Raw genomic sequence first — 18,996 nt, 5'->3', positions numbered from 1 at the left:
CTTAAGCTTAGTTTGCCCAACTGGAAAGAGGGTTGATAAGACTTATTTTAAGTATCTTTCAGTTCAATATAAAACCACTGTGTTAAGGCAAAACAAGTAGGCTCTGAGTCAGTGCTTAGGAGTTTTTCCTAAAATGAGCTGCCTTGAATGCAAGATTTGGCTTAATGGACGGCTCAGAGGCATTTTCCCCCATCCGGGCCAGAGTACATAGTCACTAAATCCTAGAATGTCATAGAAAAACAGACATCCTGTTTAACTTCCTAATATTAAAGATGAGAACACTGAGAGTCAGAGATAGAATATGACTCAGTCAAGATCAAACAGGAAGCCTTGTCAAGTCAGAGCTAAAACCCAGTCTTGGCAGTCCTGTACTGTTACCTTGGTTCATCCATCCATCCATCTATCCATCCATCCACTCAACAAATGCTATTGAAGACCTACTCTATGTGCCAGGTACTCTGCTAGGTGTTGCACTGCAGTGGCTCATAGAACAAAGCACCTGCCCTCCTGGAGTTTGGGCAGGGGGAGACAAGACCAACTGCCATCATCACCACTGCATTTTCCACCAGTCTGGGATTTACAGTCCTTGACTCTTGAACAGTGCCATCTGACCTTTCTTGTCCACTCTTTCTCTTTTTCTTCACTTTTATCTCTTCTGCATCCTTCCCTTTATTTCATCATAGCCTTATCCTTCCAAGACTAATCAGGCTTGCTGAATTCCTGTTGCTTCCCAGCAGTAAATGTTTAGACTTCTTCTAAGAACATTCCCATTCATGATTTTACAGAGCACCTCTTCATTTATAAAGGTACAATCCTCCTGTGTGGTGGTTTTTTAATGGGATGACAAGGATTGGCTAAAGAGTTTTTTAAGGTAAGAAAAACTGTTGGAACTTCCTAAATAAAAATAAAGCTTTCCTTATAAAAAATTAAAATCTTAATTTTAGCATATATATTACAATGTCATATTACATATTAGTATGTATGTAATATCTACACTGTTAGCATATTTATGAATCTATTTGTGCACAAACATTTTTTACTAATATGACTGCACAAACAAACGTGGTAACCATTGTCTTAGGAGCATGAGAATCCCATCATGCTCCATGAACATCCTGTACCTTGCAATGACTCATCATAAGTTTTTGCATCAGGTGGTTCCATTTGGACTTCGTAAATATGGAAAGGTGTCCCAAGTCATGTTGCAGATATGAACTCTGACCCTAGAAGAGATGAAATTGTTGTTAAAGAAGTTGAGGAGTCAAGAGGAAATTAATAAATGAGCTCACTCATAGATTCAAAGCCCATAGGAGAAGAATGGTGGGGGATCTTATCTGGCTCCAAGCCAAGTTCACTTCCTATTTCTTACACATTGTGTTCTTTCCCACTAGTGTGCCTTTGTGCATGGGGTTCTGTCAGTATAGAACATTTTCCTTGTCACTGTCAAAATCTTCCAGCGAAGAGTAGAAAGGGTATGGCCTTTGGAGTCAGGAAGATTTGGATTCTAAATCATTCTTCACCATGTATGTGTTGCACAGATCTTGGCAAATTACTCAGTAGCTCCAAACCTCAGCTCTTCACCTGCTAAGTAGGGATAATAACATTTTACTCATGGACTGTTGGGCAACTTAAATACCTACAAAGTGCTTGGCTTATGCTAAGTACCAAACAAATGTTTCCTTTCCAGTTTCCAAAAGAATTGCTTTTCAAGGAATAAAGCAAGTTGACTTTACAAAAAAAAAAAAAAATTAACATACATCCTGGAATTAACATTGACATTAATTTTCCATAAAACCTTCTACACTTATTCCAATGAGAATTAAATGCCTCTTTCTGCTACAACAGCACGTTTGTTCCTGTCCTTGGCATTAATGTCATTCTGTCATGTTGTATGTTTACAAGTTTGAACGTGAATCTCTCCCACTGAAAGACTCTTTACCCAAGAGCAGGAACGAGGTGCATTTTCCTTCATGTCCGCAATGCAGTGTTGCACTCACAGAAAGCCATGTTTAGAGATTCACACATCATTCAACAAAGATTGATCAGATGTTCTGCTATGTCCCAGCAGTTGATTGGCATTTATGGTGGAATCCACACATTCTTTTTTTTTAGTGTTATTTAATTTCTAGTTAGCTAACATGCAATGTAATATTAGCTCCAGGTGTACAATATAGTGATTCAACATTTCCATACAACCCCTGGTGCTCATCATGACAAGTGCACTCCTTGTGCACTCACGTATTTCACCCATCCCCCCGCCCCCTCCCCTCTGGTAGCCATCAGTTCATTTTTTATAGTTAAGAGTTTGTTTCTTGGTTTGACTCTCTCTCTCTCTCTTTGTTGATTGAAAGATGAATACAAGATAAAGGTGAGTGTTACATGGCTGGGAAATGACTTCAGTTACTGAACTGGTATGGGTACAATTGGGCAAAGACTAGCATCTGTCATAAATTAAATACTTCCTATGTGTCAGTCACTGTGCTAGGTGTTTTCACGTTAACTTGGTTAGTAGAGAATATTTCCATAAAAATTATCCTTATTTTACAGACAAGAGACTGGGGTCTGGCAAGGTGTGGAACTTGCTGGTGTCAGACACTGATGAGCAGCTTGCTAGGAGGTGTCAGACAGCAGCTGGTGCAGGTCTAAAGGGAGAAGGAAACAATTCTGAATCGTCCCCTAAAGCCACTGCTTGGTTTTAGGGTATGTGCTTACCTGGGAAATTGTGAGAAGGCAGGAGATAAATATTGTCACAGGCCAGCCACTGCCAAAATGCCACACTATTAGCCAAGCCAGAGTTTCTAAAATCAAGACCTGGATGAAGTGAAGGAAGAAGAACGTTGGGTTGGCCTTGAACATGTTCATGGCCTCTAATGTTCTCCGCAATTCTCGGAAATCTTCCACCAACTGGGACTGAGAAATAAATGTTCAAGGAAGGAATTAGTTCCCTCAGGGAACACAAATGAACACAATAATCCATTATATTACCTTATTAGTACCTTAATTTTATGAATACAAATTTAATTATATTAATAAATTTAATTGGGCAAAATTAAAAACATAAAACTATGAACAAACAAAACTTTTTTGAAAAGTTATGATAACATTTTTTTTTCCCTGGAGAATAGAAAGAGGAGTAGTAGTTTGTAAACTGTCCTCAAACTATTTTGGAGCTCAGAATTTGTGGGGTTTTTTTTTGGCAGGGGGGCTGTGAAGATGGTTATTGTGTCTAACTGTTGCCTTTCAAACCATCAGTATTGCTTCAGGTATTGATTGATTGATCTCCAATAATGCTTTGGAGAACTGTGTTGTCTATATGGATCTGTGTTACTGTAGTTAGTGGTACAGTTTACACAGAATTTTCTACATCATCAGCAGTTCAGTATGTGCAAAGGACCCTTTCATTAAAATGATGAACACAGAAAAATGCAGGGGCATTGAGGAGGGCACTTGTTGGGATGAGCACTGGGTGTTGTATGGAAGCCAACTTGACAATAAATTATATTTAAAAAAAAATAAAAATGGACAAAAAAATGCTGTTCACTTGGATTAGCTCAAAGGATGACTTTCTTGTGAGCCGATTGATGGATCCTTAGAAACAGGGCAGGATCTCTGGTGGCATTAGTGTGTGTCTGCTGATATGTGTTGTGGGGGGTGGGGGTTTCCTGGTTCTGTGTTTATGTAACATGCATATGTGCATGTGGGTGCATGAGCAAGGCTAGTATTGGTTTATAAGCTTGCCAGTCAGACTGTAGAGTCAGTGCAAGGGCTGGAAAGAAATAACTCTTTGCTTAATGACTAATGAATGGGTTTGAAACCAGGACAGGTGACATAATGACCAGAGCATAAGAAAGAGAGCAGGATTGTTCAGATACATGAAAGGAGAGAATTTATATATATATATATATATATATATATATATATATATATATGAACATAATTCTAGAAGCAAATTCTATGAACGTAATTCTAGAAGCAAAAAAAAATTCACTGATTCAACTTTTAAAAGATCTGTTTCCTGGGTTCATCTCTCAAGCCTCCAACAACTTTGGAATTTTGGTGACCATGGATAACTTTAAGAGGCATCTCTAGAGTGCTTGCCAACCTGGTCATATTTTCCAACTCATCTAGTGTACAGAGTAAGGGGTCAGCAAGCCCGGATGAGCACTGGTCTGAAATCATCAGCAAGTAGGTGATAGAGGCAGGAATTTAACTTATGCTTTCTGACACAAGTGTTGTGCTCATATTAATTGTCTATAGACATATATCTGAGTATATATGTGTTATTTTGCACACATACATAGTATCTACATAGATGCACTAAAGAAAACTTTCGGCAGACCTTTACCCCCCAGAAACCAATACTCTTTTAGATAATGAATGGTTGTCTTATAGTTATCAACCATTAGTGGATTTTCTTTTCCTTCAAGAAAATTTTAGCAGAAACAATTAAGCTTTGCATCAATTTCTCTTTTTTACCCTAGAGTCTCCTGCCCTAAATGATGGTGACATATCTGGAGGTTTGTCAATTGCTGGTGCCACGAGTGAGTTCATGATGATAGTATCTAAAATTTGTTGAGCATTTACTACATTCCAGACACTGTTCTAAGCACTTGAAGTGCTTTTAACTCTTTCCATAATTCCCCAATATCTTCTAGGAAGTTGGTGCAACTGTCGTCGCTCTTTTACAGAGAGAGAAATTGAGCCATGGAGAGGTTTGGGAAGTGGCCTGAACCCATACAACCTGTGGCAGAGTTGGGCTGTGAATCTAAGCTGTGCAGCCTCAGAGCCCTCGCTGCCAAATACAGGACTGGGTTTCCTGACACACAGCTGTGTGGGATGCATGTGGGCCTGAGGGGTGAGCCTAAGTGTTTGTCTGAGGTCTACACAAAATGAGTTATGCGTCTTCAGAATCTGCCTGTTCCTCAGTGAGTTTGTTTCCTCATTTCCTGAAGCAGAAGTATAATGCTAATTCTATTCTCCTCACAGTGATATATGGGTCAATATTGGGTACAAATTATTTCAGAAGAATTACACAGAATGTAAGCAGCTTTAACAAAACAGATTGCAAAAAAAAAATGAAATGCTCGATATTAGTCAAAATCCTTTTAAACCTTATGTAAAATCATCCTAGTGAATGTCTAATCTTATAAAGACCCTGTCCTTTGGAAGATGGTATTTCAGGTGGCCAAAGTAGTAGGGAAAGAAAGAGTGGCACCCTTCCTTGGGGTCAGAAAGAAGTGACTTGGAATCCTGGTTCCTTGATACACCAACTATGGGGCTTTCAGAAAGTAACTTATTTTCCCTGGACTACAATTTCACCAAATGTAAAAAGGGCTGCTGTTAGGATATATTCACAACTTTCATTTGGTAGCTATTTATGGAGCCCCTACTACATGTCTGATCCTGTGCACGTGGGTTCTTGAGGACACAGAGATAAGCAAAATATACATACATATCTACTGCTTTCATCAAACTTACTTTAGCAGTGAATATAGGCACAGACATCAAGCAATTGTAAGCAGTCACTGGACAAAAGTTGTATCTGGTAGTTGCCTGACATAAAGGAGGTACTTAGAGACACAGAACTTCTGGGGTACTGTAGGACCAAACAATTCATTCCTTTCTTACACAGAGGTTTAAGAGTTCTGAATGTCTAAGGAGGATGACATTGTTTTGTAATATGTAGAAACTACTCATTTATGCTATTACAGGCTCATCTAGGCATAATGGTCAGTTTCTCACAAAAAAGGATCAATTCTTGGATATGTCAGGAATCGCTCAACTGGCCTTTGTCCCCATCCCTCCATATGTTCAAGGGTCCTGAGACCCCACTCACACTTTTGTTTCTCTCCTGGCTGGGCTCTTCTGGGGCAAGCTCTCCAATGAGCAGTGGCTTAAGGTACAATTTTACAATGTCAAGGTCCAGGTGCATGGCTCTGAAGACATCCTGTAAATCACAGAGAATTGATAGAGGCTTAGGAGACACATGATTATCTACAGAATAGTCCCCTTCCTTACCTCATCCTGTGCCCATCTTGGGAATCAGCAGACTCTATTACAGAGGATTTCTTCTAACCCCAGGGTGATGCTTCAAGTTGAACAATCAAAATTACCCTTGGAGATACTCTATGAAAGCTTCATGCTGGAGATCCACCTACCTGAGGCACTGCTTCATTAGGCAAGCCCAACACAGCCAGGATATTCCTGAGCATTGGGAGAGATCACTGTTTACTTTACTGAGCACCAGAAGAATTAGTTTGCTTGAGTTAGCGAGCCATGATGAATCTTCAAAGCCCAACATCAGGGTGGTAAAAGTTGCTCACATAGAAGCACGCAGCAACCATGACTAGCTGTGAAAAGCACATCTCCCATCAAATATCCCTCTTGGTTCCTGGCCAAAGCCAAGAGGAATGAAACATTTGAATTAAGTTCTTTAAAAAAAAAACATGGGGGAGGGGAAGGAAAAAAAAAAAAAAAAGGACGTTAGAGTGGGAGAGAGCCAAAGCATAAGAGACTGTTAAAAACTGAGAACAAACTGAGGGTTGATGGGGGGTGGGAGGGAGGGGCGGGTGGGTGATGGGTATTGAGGAGGGCGCCTTTTGGGATGAGCACTGGGTGTTGTATGGAAACCAATTTGTCAATAAACTTCATATAAAAAAAAACTGGTTAAAGTTGACATTGATAGTGTAGGATTAATTCACAGGAGAGAAAGGGAGCACAGCCCTTGAGGTCTGAGCTGTCTAAAGTATACGCTCTTCACAAGTTTTTCACTGGAGGGGTCTCATCATTCTTTCTAAAAAGTACTAGGGCAATCTCTGCAAGGGTTGTGACAGCCAGGCACATAGAGGTGACCAACTGTTTTTCCCCATCTCAGGTCCATGTTAAGCAGGACCTCAAACAGGCTGTGACAAACAGTGGTGGTTCCTATATCCTGCTTGTATTTGAAAGTTAGAGATATTCTCTTCCTTCCCAAAGAATGAAACAGATTTTGGGGAAGGAGAATTCTCCAAGAGGTAGATATTAGACTTTGTGCTATTGCAGCTTTGAGAACAGGAGTGATAAAAAATGAGGAAATATAACTAAGATCATAACTTGAATATGTGGAAGCCATACACATGACTCTAAAGTGCTGTTGTTCCATAGTACTGACTAAGACAGTGGACCCTGGAGTGGTCTTTCTGTACCTAAATTCTGGTTTCTACTTACTAGCTGTGTAATTGTGGACAAGTTTCTTGAACTTGTCTGTGCTTCTGTTTTCTCTAACATAAGGGTGATGGTAATAGCCAACCAATTCATAAAGTGATTGTTGGGATTAAGCAAATCAACATATTAGCCATCTTTCTTGTATATATACTTCAAGTGCTAATAACTTACTACCTACATTCTCTTCAATATAACAACTCAGAGATTTTCTTCCTATACTCCAAAGCCTAATGTGGTATGAACTCTAAATTGTTTTAGTGAATATAATGAAACTTCCATCTTCAAAGTGTAAAGCAACTTTGGATACATCTAAGAACTACATAGAAGCCTACTTTATAAGAGGGTGTTTATATAATGAATAACATTAATTAAAAGGGTGCAGTATCAACTCTTTAGACGTCTCCTAAGGGTCTCTAGATTCAATGATGGAAAAAGGATTTTGTATTTGATAGAACCAGTCCAGTCTCTACTGCTCATTCTGTTTCTGCATACTTCCTCTGACCCACCCTGGGAAATTCTGCACTATATAATTTCAAAAGTTTTTCTTAACTATCACATTCTGTGGGTCTAAAACTTAGTTTCCCAAACCAGGAAGAGAGCCTTTCTGTGATTAAGAAAGGAATTAAAGTATTTCAGAATGATCCATAGTGGCAAATCATATTCTACTTGTTTAAAAGCAGATTAGGATGGAAAACATTCTCATGGATCAAGTTAAGAGTGTAGAAGAAAGGTAAGCCATTGAAATTTTGTTTTACTCTGAGCAGTCATACAGAGTCCTGGAACAGTATGCTGACGATAATGTTCTTCTGGGTTCATCGTTTTTTCTGATTCCCAGCAAGATTTGCAGGCAATGCTGTAATCACATAGCCTAAAGACCAACAGAATTTTCCAGCATAGTAGGCATTGCCCTGCTATGTGGACCTCTTTTCATTGTACTGATGAGCAGCATAACAAAGGAGTTTGGGTAGTCTTAGATATTTGATGTAAAAGCATTTCCTAATAGAGTCTGGATATTGTGGAAGTCGTGAAATCCTTTTTTTTTTTTTTTTTTTGAAAGACTTGTAAAAACAGGCTATGTTATCAACACTCTTGGGCAAGTATATTCCTGCTGAAGGAAGGAGAGTGGGTAAACTGAAAGGAAGAGGGGATAGTTCTAACATCTGTTGTGTATATCCTGTGTACAAGAGACTCTATGGGCCAATTCATAACCATCACCTTGGATCTATGAGATTCCATTGCTTCTTCTGTAAAGATAAAGATACCAAGTCTCAGAGGACAGAACGTCTTGTCCAAAATGCCACAATAATTAGGTAGATAGTAAGCTAGGATTTGAACTAAAGGCTATGTGATTTTACAGCCATGAAGCTGTAAAGGTGTATTCTAGTCATAACACGTATAATTACTTTTCTGAAAGGCCTCTTAAGAGAGAAGTGATGCCAGATTGGGATGATGCTAAAATCAGCATGTATCTGCTGGGCGGATAGTAATATCTTCCCACATTAGGTTTTAATCCCCTCACATTGCCTCTGGCCCTAACCTACCTCTCCAGGCTCACCTTTCACCATTACCTTTCATGAACCATCTTGTTTACCAGACCTGACCTCTCTCCATTCAATAAATATTCCATGCCTGTCTATTGTTCTGAAACTTTGAACATACTGTTTCCTTTGTCTTGACTGACTTCCTCCATTTTCTTTCTATAAAAATTCCTTTTCATCCTTCAAGATTCAGATTACAAATTGTCTCCCCTAACTCAGTAAAGTTATTTATGATTTCTCTGGGCTCCTCTAGCTTCTATAACTTTTCAAATTATATTTTAATGAAGCTGTGTACTTGCCCCTTCTCAGGTGGTCTTTTTGTGTTTCTTTTTAAAATTTAGTATAATTGACATATAACATTACCTTGGCTTCAGGTGTACAACAGAATGATTTGATATTCGTATGCATTGCAAAATAATCACCACAATGAGTCTGGTTAACATCTGTCACCTTACATAATCCCCATTTTTTTTTTCACTTGTGATAACTTTTAAAATTTAATCTCTCAGCAATTTTCAAATATGCAATACAGTATTACTAACTATAGTCATCATGCTGTACATTATATCCCCGTGATTTTTTTAGTATAACTGGAAGCTTGTACTTTTGGGCTTCTTCACAGGAGAAACCTCCTGCCTCTGGTAGCCACCAATCTATTTTCTGTATCTATGAGCTTGGTTTTTTGTTTTCTTTTTTAGGTTCCACATATAAATAACATCATATGGCATTTGTCTTTCTCTGTCTAACATAGTTCACTTAGCATAATGCTTTATGGGTCCATCCATGTTGGGGCCAATGGCAAGACTTCATTCTTTTTTATGGATGAATTGTATTCCACTGTGTTTGTGTGTATGTATTTATGTGTGTGTGTGTGTGTGTGTGTGTGTGTGTGTGTGTGTGCGCGCGCGCATAGGTATCACATTTTCTTTATCCATTCATCTGTAGCTTTGTAGCATGTACTGAAATCCAGGTTTGTTCTTTCTCAAGATTGCTAATTGTTGCTTTGGCTGTTTGGGGTCTCTTATGGTTCTGTACACATTTTAGGATTGTTTATTCTATTTCTATGAAAAATACCATTGGAATTCTGACAAGGATTGCATTGAACCTGTAGATTGTTTAGGGTAGTATGGAAATTTTAGCAATATTAATTCTTCCAATCCATAAGCATAGAATATCTTTCCATTTATTTATATCTTCCTCAGTTTCTCTCATTTATGTCTTATATTTTCTAGTATGTGGGTCTTTAACCTTCTTGGATAAATTTGTTCCTAGGTATTTAAGAGTTTTTGAAGACTAAGGCCATGTGTTATTGATTAAATTATGCCTACTGTCTCACTCTGCCTGGAATATGGCATATTATCAGTGAATGCCTGATGAATACAGGAAAGGAAGAATGAAGAGATGAGTATAGGATTTCTCTAACAAGGAAAAAGCTGGAAGCATTCAAATGTGTTGAGTTCAGAGGACATAGGTCTTAACAACCAGCCTCTCTTCCCTACCCAGCATCTCCCGTTTCATCTGGCAGTCTTTTGATTGATTACCTTCTCAACCATAATCCTGCTCCTCAATCTATTCATAAATTTGTACCAACACTCATCCAAAACTGATTATTTCCAAAACAATATCAACACAGGAAAGATGTGACTATTTTGCTTTTACAAATAGCTTAGAAATCCTGCTAACTTTCTGCTGTTATTGAATGGGAGATGGGGAGATGTGCTTTATTGTAGAAGCATGATCCCTACAGGAAGAGAAAAATATGGAAAGTCCTTCTGACTTTCCCTGCCTTTACAAAAGCCTGCCTTTACAACTTAAGTACTGTTGAGAGGTTATGCCCTTCACAAAGGCACCCAACCAGGAGGGTGTGTATGGTCTAAAATCCAGCAATCATTCCATTTGGAAAATCTTGTGCTACAACCACCCAAGGAGTGTGCCTTTCCTGTTCACATTAAGGCACAGTGCAGTAGGAGTAAGCTGGTTTATATTGGGCAAATTACTTTATTTCTCAAACCTCAGTTTTTTTCTAAATATGGATAATAATGGCACCCACTCTGCCCAGTGGGTTTATTAATTCTTCCATTAATTTATTCAGTCACTGTTAAAACTTATTGAGGATCTAGCCTAGTGGCTAAGAGCTTAGACTTTGGAAATCAGACCAAATAAATAAATCAATAAATGATTGCATTTTTATATTATATTTAGTTCGTCTGGGGTGGGTTGAAATTTCCCAAATTCAGGAAATAAAACACCAATGGAGAATGTTTATACACACCCACACCCACCCACACACCCACACCCACACCCACCCCGCCCCCACACACAGAGTTACAAAACATGATAACTAGATCATGGATTTTGATTTACTCACCTCACAAAAGCTCACCAGAGTAGTCAACACCCAACCACATATGCATTACCACATCTTTGAGTAATTTCTCTTATGCTTACCCGTCTCTGGTCTCATGTGCTCCAAGGCAAAGGCTAGAACAAGTCCCCTCATATTTTGGGTAGTACATGAATTATGAATAGGTCAGTTTGTAAGGAAAATGCCGTCTTTGCCCTTTATCTGGGAGAAAGCCTTTTTGGAATGGAGAATGTTCACTTAAAGTCACCCAGATTCCCCTTCACCCACAGGAATAAGCAGAGGGTTATTTTTCCACTGCAACTCATTTCATTGTTTGAGAATTTTCATTATTTGAAAGCTCTTCCCTATACTGAGATTTTTTTCTGTGATACTTTCTGCTGAGCTCCAGCCCCAGTTCTCTCTCTGTCTCTGCTCTCCCTCCCAAACCCGCTCATCCTCCTGGCTTCCTTATTCTGTCATGGATATAGTCACCTAGTTCACTATGTCACATATGCACAAGGCAGACAGACTGTTTCTCAACAATTAACCAGTCACTCATCACATTTTATAAATTATGTCTCTTAGACATCCTTTGCAGCCACCACCTCTTTTCCATTCCTGTGGTCAATGCCTTGTTCAGATCTTCAACATATTCCCTGGGCTTCCTCCAATTTTGGCTACTCTTCTTCAGTGCAGCTTTCACTTGGCTGCCAGATTGGCCTTTCTGAAAGAAAGCATGTCCTCATGGCCCATCTTCACCTTTAGTGCCTCAGCACCCCCTCTCTCTACTTCTCCACCTATTTTCTACTTGAATCATTGTTCCAGTGAGAACCAGATAATTTAAGAAATGTTGACAACCTAGAGAAGATACAACTATTATTACTTATTATTACTTTCCTTCATTAATACTTAGAAATCCTGGTTGGTTTTGTTGTGCTGATTGGGGGTGAGGAGGGATGCTGACCAGAGAAGTGTCATTATGTGTAGTGGAAAAAGAGGAAGAAGGGGAAGACATGGCTCAGACTTCAACTCCCTTCCTCTCCTTCCCCTTTCTCTTTCTCTACCCCTCCTCTCCCTTTGTCCTCTCCTCCTCATGCTATGAGAGTCACTGACACTAACTGAGCACTTACTACATGCCAATATTGTCCTAAAAAGAAAGCGGCTAAGCTGAGATGCCCATTTTGCCTGGGTGTTTACTCCTGACGTGAATCCTATTTTCACTCCACCTCTGTGCACATCCTCTCTTCTTCTGCCCTAGCCTCACCTCCATTGGCTCCATGCCATCCTTTTGGAATTGCACACAACTCTCCTGTCTTCCACATGGTAGTCCTCCAAATAGCTAGATGGACTTTTCTATATTTCCTCTAAGTTTTTTTCATCATTTTCCTCTCATATTGTCCTTTGATCCTCACGAGAAAGAACTCAAGTTTCTCAGTGTCCTACTTAGAGTGTGGTGTCCAGAGATAAGAAGTGGGTTGACCAGCACACAAGATACTTAACTTGCTTTCTTTGTCCTGGACATGCTGCTCATGTACATGCATCACAAGATTGCATTTATTCCTTTCATGGTCCTGGAACATACTGTTGCCTTACATGAAACTTGTGGCCAAATATTGTTTCATTTGCATGTCTTGTCCTCAAATGCTTTGTCATCCTCATTTAATAATTGCAAAACAGCCCATCATATGTTATCATATTGATAACTATATCATCAATTCTTCTTGGATTTACAGTTTGTTTCTGGCTTTTCCCCAGCAAACTCTCATCAGATTAGAAGACTGGGCCTAGTCTGTGATAATTAGCACTGTGCCATTAGTTTTAAATCGTATAGTTTGAAAAAAATCAGACAACTCAGATGGGAAATAACAGGAGTAGATATACTGATTTTGTTTTATGGAATCTTTTCTTTGGAGAAAACTAGAACCCATCTCAGAAGAACTAAGCAATAATAAAACAAAAGCATTGCCATTTTTTCAGTATCTAATCTGTGCCAAACACCATAAGTACTACTGACTTTCACAAGGCTAAGATGAAAGTGTTGTTATTCCCACTTTCTAGATTAAAGAGCCGGGGCTCCAAGAGCTTCAGCAACCTCCTCAAGACATTCTTAGTAAGTAGTTGAGCTCAGATACAAGCCAGGCCTTTTTCATTCCCAACCCTGTATTCTTTTTTTTTTTTCAACGTTTATTTATTTTTGGGACAGAGAGAGACAGAGCATGAACGGGGGAGGGGCAGAGAGAGAGGGAGACACAGAATCGGAACCAGGCTCCAGGCTCCGAGCCATCAGCCCAGAGCCTGATGCGGGGCTTGAACTCACGGACCGCGAGATCGTGACCTGGCTGAAGTCGGACGCCTAACCGACTGCGCCACCCAGGCGCCCCTCCAACCCTGTATTCTTAATCATTATGCTTGGCCTTTAACAAGGGTTTTAGAATGGATGACTAAATGAATGAGTAAATTAATGATCTTGTGGGAAAGACTATCATTATTACCCTTTTATCAGGAGGGTGGAAACTTGGAGGAGAGTTTCCATGTAAATAAAAGAATGTTTCTCTCGTCTGGGCCAGTGCAGCCATGCGTTGAGGGTCAGCTCACAGAGATTATACTTTCTTTAGTCTACAGTTGCCTTTCAGGGCACAACCTGCAAACACCTCTTAGGTTGTAGAGTAAGTCTCTGATTGTAGGTCCTTTATGTCCTGGCCTCCTTCACTAGAGAGAATGATGCTTTTCCACCATGGGCTCCTCTGTTCCCAATCAGATGACACCAAATATAATCAAGATTTCTAAGCTGGTGGTAAACAGGAAATAATAATCACACCTCTGAGGCTATGGATGCCAGTGAGATAAATCATAATAGTTAAAATTTAATGAAACTTTATTAAGTGTTTGGCATTGTGCTAAACACTTTACAAGCATTAGTCCCATTTACCATAAACCAGTTAGATTGGTAAGGTCATTTCCATTTTACAAATGATGAAGCAGAGGCTGCGAGCATTTTAACAACTTTCCCACGTTCATATATCCAGGTGCCAAGCTCAGGCTCCCTGAATTCTGAGTAGCTATGGGGTATTACATTTGTCAGAACGCCTCTGGAGCCTCCCACTCTTCTTGAACCATCTTCTTTTGCAAGAATCTTTTCTCCAAACATTTTTGGATTTACTTACATAAAGTCTAGGGTACATGGCTGACCACACTCAGGATTTTCATTCTTAAGATATGAATCCCAAGGTGGCATGGGTATTTTATCCTAAAGTCCTGATGGTTTTATTTTATTAATTAATTCCACCTTGTTGGCTAGAATTGGATGTGGAATCATGTTTTTTCCCTAACTTCTTACAGATAAACATCATCAGAAAATTAAAGATTCATCAGCTCAGCTGTCTCAAGCTGAGTGAGTTTATCAGTTATTTCCAAGGTGGTTGAAGGCCTGCATCTTTGCCAACACATCATCTGAGCTGATCCTGTGACTTGGGTTAGAAAAGCACTATCCATAATTGTAGGTTTGTGTTATTGTTATTCACATTTTGATGCCTATCATGTGAATTGCTGTCTTCCTTTTACACACCCCATTTATAAGAGTCTGAGAAATTTCTAGATGGGCACAGACGTGATTTTTCCCAAATTTTACTCATGCATTTGTAACTTTCTTCTTAAAAAACAGTGACAGATGGTAGCCACACTTGTGGTGAGCATAGCCTGGTGTATAGAGTTGTTGAATCACTATATTGTACACTTGAACTAATGAAATGTTGTGTGTCAACTATACTAAACCAGGAAGCAAACAGTGACTCCAATTCAAAACACAACACCAAGAGAAAACAAAATCCAAAATACACAAACAGTATCCACTGTCAGCATCTGAGCCCATCCCAAAATAGGAGCTAGTCCTTGAGGCTTATTTGGTTTCAGGTTCTTGCTGGATAGGAATCCTGAAAAATTGGTTTGGGAGGAGATGAGCAATTGTGGAGTTTGAGCACGTACTCAAAATGCTTTGGGAAAGAGAGCCAAGTCCCAGCCACCCACCAGTCGGAAGAGAGAAGGCAGAGCTTTGAGTTCCTTACCGTGGCATCTTCCCCGGCATAGTGGTTGAGGACTCGGCTCCCCCCTGGATGCTTGTTGGCCCAGCCAGTAACATCGTAGACCTTGCGATTGATCACCAGCCACTGATCAGCCTTCTGATTGTGTTTCTGGATCTCCTGCCAGCTGTACATGTTGAGACTTTTTCTGGGCACGCCACACTTTCCATTTGCCTCCTGCTTTACAGAGATCTCACCTCTCCCATTTGCTACTGGTTTCCCATTCGCTTGATACTTCTCACCCAGGTATGGCTGACCCTCTCCTACAAGGTTCCCATTACCTGCATGCTTGTCTTCAAGCTTCGTCGTCATTGTACCCCTCTGATTTCTGGGTTGGCTCCTGAAATTTCTAATATTTGCCTCTGATTAGACCATAAAATGACACTTTTCCTTCCTTCTTCTTCTACTGCAGTGTGATGCCTGCACAGAAAACTTTTTAACCTAGTTATCTCTTCACCATTCTGACAGTGAGCTCATCCCCAGCCTCACACTTCTCTGACTGTCCTGATTTTCTCTGCCCTGCTAGAGTCTTGGTCACCTTCCTTCTCTCTGCGGGCTGATGTCTTAGCAGCATCCTCTTTCATCATTAAATGTCCCCTGGTAAAGAGCTTGGACCAATCACAGTTGGTCTGAAAATTGTGGCCCGCCCCAGGCCCACGGGGCAAGACTCAAGTCACAGGGCTGTCCTACACTGCCACTCCATGGAGTTGGGTTCCCCAGCTCTCTGGTGTGCCTGTGGATAGAGATATTTAGGTTTGTTAATTCCACGTGTGAACAAAAGCTATCAAAATCTCCAGGATGACACGAATGCTTGGGGGACTTGGGGGATATTCTGTATGACAGCTGTTATTTCTCCCTAGGGTTTTCATTTTTTTAAGCAATATTTTTTGAAAGCAAGGTTTAAATGTATCAAAAACAGCAATGAGTGGGAAACTAGTTTTTTTCTTTATTCTTTGAAAGCCATCTAAATCTGTCACACGTCTAAAGGTAATAGCAACAGATGTTTGCCAGATTGCATGATGATTTACGAAGCCGTTGTCACATCTGATTTAATCTGATAAAGCCGTTGCTTTATCTGATTTAACCCTCACATCAGTCTTTTGAGGGAGGTACTATTAGTAGTACCTGGTGGAAAACTAGTCTCGTTTTCCAGGTGAGGAAACATGGGCTGAAGGCCTCAGGTAATATGTCAGAATCACTTTGGTAACAAGTGAATTGGTGCATGAATCCAGACTTCCTGGTTCCAGATATCTGACTTTTCCCCCTTGCATTCTCCAAACCTAGGGTCTAGACATATATAACAATAACTTGACTCAGTGGTTTAGAAATGAGTCAGAGGAGAGATTTTGGGGTAGTGTAGTGGATGTTGTGGGGAGGGTGTTAATTTAAAAAAAAAGCAGCAGCATGAAATAATAGAAAATGTCCATTTTCATACTTGGAAATCAGTCCTAAGTAAATCATCAGTAATTCAGCCCCAGATTTATATACTAAGGGTTTTGTTCTTGTACTTTTTATAATGGTTAAAATCAGAGATGGCCTAAATGACCAGCAATAAGGAAGAAGGCTGATAAACTATGTACATATTGATATTATATATATATTAAAAGTTAGTTTTTATAGAATTTTTAATTGCATGGACTCATGTTTACAATATAAAAAGTGAAAAAAATAGCAAAATTCTGTTTACTGAATAGTATGTGATTGGAAATAAAAATGTAAAAGTGTTGGCATTAGCTTAGATTATAGTGATATTGAAACACTTTTTCATTTTTATTTTTAATACTTTTTCCCAGATTTTCTACAAATAAATACATGTTACTTTATAGTTCAGAGAAAGCAGGTTTTTGTTTAAAAAAATAAGGACCCGATAAAAAAATAAAGAACATGAAGTTTGGAACTAGATGAACCTGTGGTCATATTTCTGTCTATCATGTATTAGCTATAGAGCGTCATGCAAATCACCTTACTTCTCTGGGCTTTAGTTTTCCCATCTGTAAAATGAAAGAAGCAGTATTCTCAGGATTTCATTAAGTTAACATAAACACTGTGATATTTACAGAAACCCTCAGTAGTTTCCATGATTTCTGTGTGGAAGTTTCATATACCTGACATATAGACATTTCATATTTGTAGGTTATACACATACATTCAGGTTACCTGCAGAATTTCAATAAAATTGAAGTTTGAAGACAATATTCTGATTGTAAATTTGTCTAGGGCAGGTATGGGGCTTGTCCGGGGGGTTGGCTGGCCCTTTATGTAAGCTTGAGATAATGTCCTTTTGCTATATTACACAATGCAAATACACTGGTGGGAAGTGTGTGTGTGTGTGTGTGTGTGTGTGTGTCTGTGTGTGTGTTGGGGGAGATAACCAAAGAATTTCACATCCTCCCATTGGTGTTGGCATTGAAAACACTCAGTGCACAGCAGGGCCTCTGTAATCATTCATTTCCTGTCTGTACTTGCTTGGATATCAAGTCAACTATAAAGATAGCTACTCATTCCTTTAAAGCTTTTGTGCTTGTTTGTTTTGGAGTGTGGGAGACTTTATAATACTAGAAACAAGAAACTGGATCCAGAAATATCTAAGCTGAGTATTGTGACACAAGATTCTTACTGTCTCTGTGCATCAGGTTTTTTATTCTACAAAATGGGGTGAACAAATGTGTACTTATGAATTTGTAAAGAGGATTAAATTATATTATATATTGGAAGAAGCTAGTTTAGTGCCTAATACCTGGAAATGTTTAATAGATGAAGCTGCTGTTATTATTTTTATTGTACATGTTTTATTCTTGCTTTGGAATGTAGTTACCTGTGTCTGGCCCTCACTTCATTTTATTTGTTTTTTAAAAAATGTTTTCATTAAAAAGAACATCATTACTAAGGCCCAGGAGAAGAGACTGGGGGTGTTTGAGACTGGGGAAAGTGAGTCTTTCTTGATTCTTCCCTTTTCACCTCCAAAACAAAGGGTCTGACATCTGGGACTTTCTAGGCTAGGAGTTCTGTTCTACCTTCTTTCAGGAGGGACTGGTTCCCAGTGGACTCCATTTTTGTTTTACTCAATTCTGTGGAAGAAAGTGGGGGGGAGAAGGAGAGCAGCAAAGAGAGAGCAGGAAATGAGACAAAAAATAAAGGGAGTAGATAAGAAAGAAGGAAGTGGTATGGAGTTGAGAAAGAAAGTACATCTGACATCAGTGACCAAGTCCCAGCTTGGTCCCCAACTACTGCAAGTCTTGCTCATTCACTGGGACTGTTTCCTCATCTATAACATGAGATGTTGAAACTGATGGACTCTGGCAACCCTTCAAGTTTTTCAGTCTATGGAAAGGGAGAGAAACTGTTCTTACTTCATTTCACAGGGAAGTGTAACAATTGCTTTCTGAGCAGTTTGTGCGTAAACAGCTCTAGGACTATTGCTGGCCAACTGGCATGCACATGTCCTCGCCAGAGGGATCTCTTGTGGGTCAGGGGACAGTTTAGAATGATTTCTTATGCTGGCCTTGTCACAGATGGAGAGCACATGCGCCTTTGCTAGTTGGGACCAGAATCTCTTTGAATAAAGTAATTGGCATGGCTTTGCTCCTGCTTTATGTGCAAGGTGTTTGTAAGGCTCAGAAAGTATTGGTAATGGAGGTTTTTCCCAACAAAAGCCCTCAGCACACTCAGTTCTCAGCACACACTCCTTTTCAGAATGGATGCAAGTCTGTCAGAATATGGGTGTATGTGACTATGTCCAAATCTTCCCCAAAGTTGGAGGGGCTTGTCCCAGACTCATAGAGAGCAGATGGATTGCTCATCAGTAACTATCTTCCTCATCATATTCTAAGTCTTC

At 39.6% G+C, this 18,996-nt stretch overlaps 1 protein-coding gene across 1 annotated transcript in view; it reads right to left on the bottom strand.

The window, feature by feature from the left end:
- LOC124506349 (fatty acid desaturase 2-like protein FADS2B) overlaps positions 1–15,473 on the bottom strand; it is a 45,129-nt gene extending 29,656 nt beyond the window's left edge. The window contains exons 1-4 of the mRNA XM_047072398.1: positions 15,147–15,473; positions 5,837–5,947; positions 2,713–2,910; positions 1,122–1,223 (exon numbers count right to left, since the gene is read on the bottom strand). Of these exons, the coding sequence (XP_046928354.1) occupies positions 1,122–1,223; positions 2,713–2,910; positions 5,837–5,947; positions 15,147–15,473 (738 nt within the window). The remainder of the gene's footprint in view (positions 1–1,121; positions 1,224–2,712; positions 2,911–5,836; positions 5,948–15,146) is intronic.
- Positions 15,474–18,996: the final 3,523 nt, after the last annotated feature.

This window comes from Lynx rufus, unplaced genomic scaffold (assembly GCF_022079265.1).
Source record: "Lynx rufus isolate CCGP_SWC_20201006 ecotype Redwood Valley unplaced genomic scaffold, mLynRuf1.p SCAF_9, whole genome shotgun sequence".
In the NCBI taxonomy this organism is placed as follows: domain Eukaryota; kingdom Metazoa; phylum Chordata; class Mammalia; order Carnivora; family Felidae; genus Lynx; species Lynx rufus.
The sequence above is the reverse complement of the archived record's forward strand: the minus strand, read 5'-3'. Positions and strand labels throughout refer to the sequence as shown.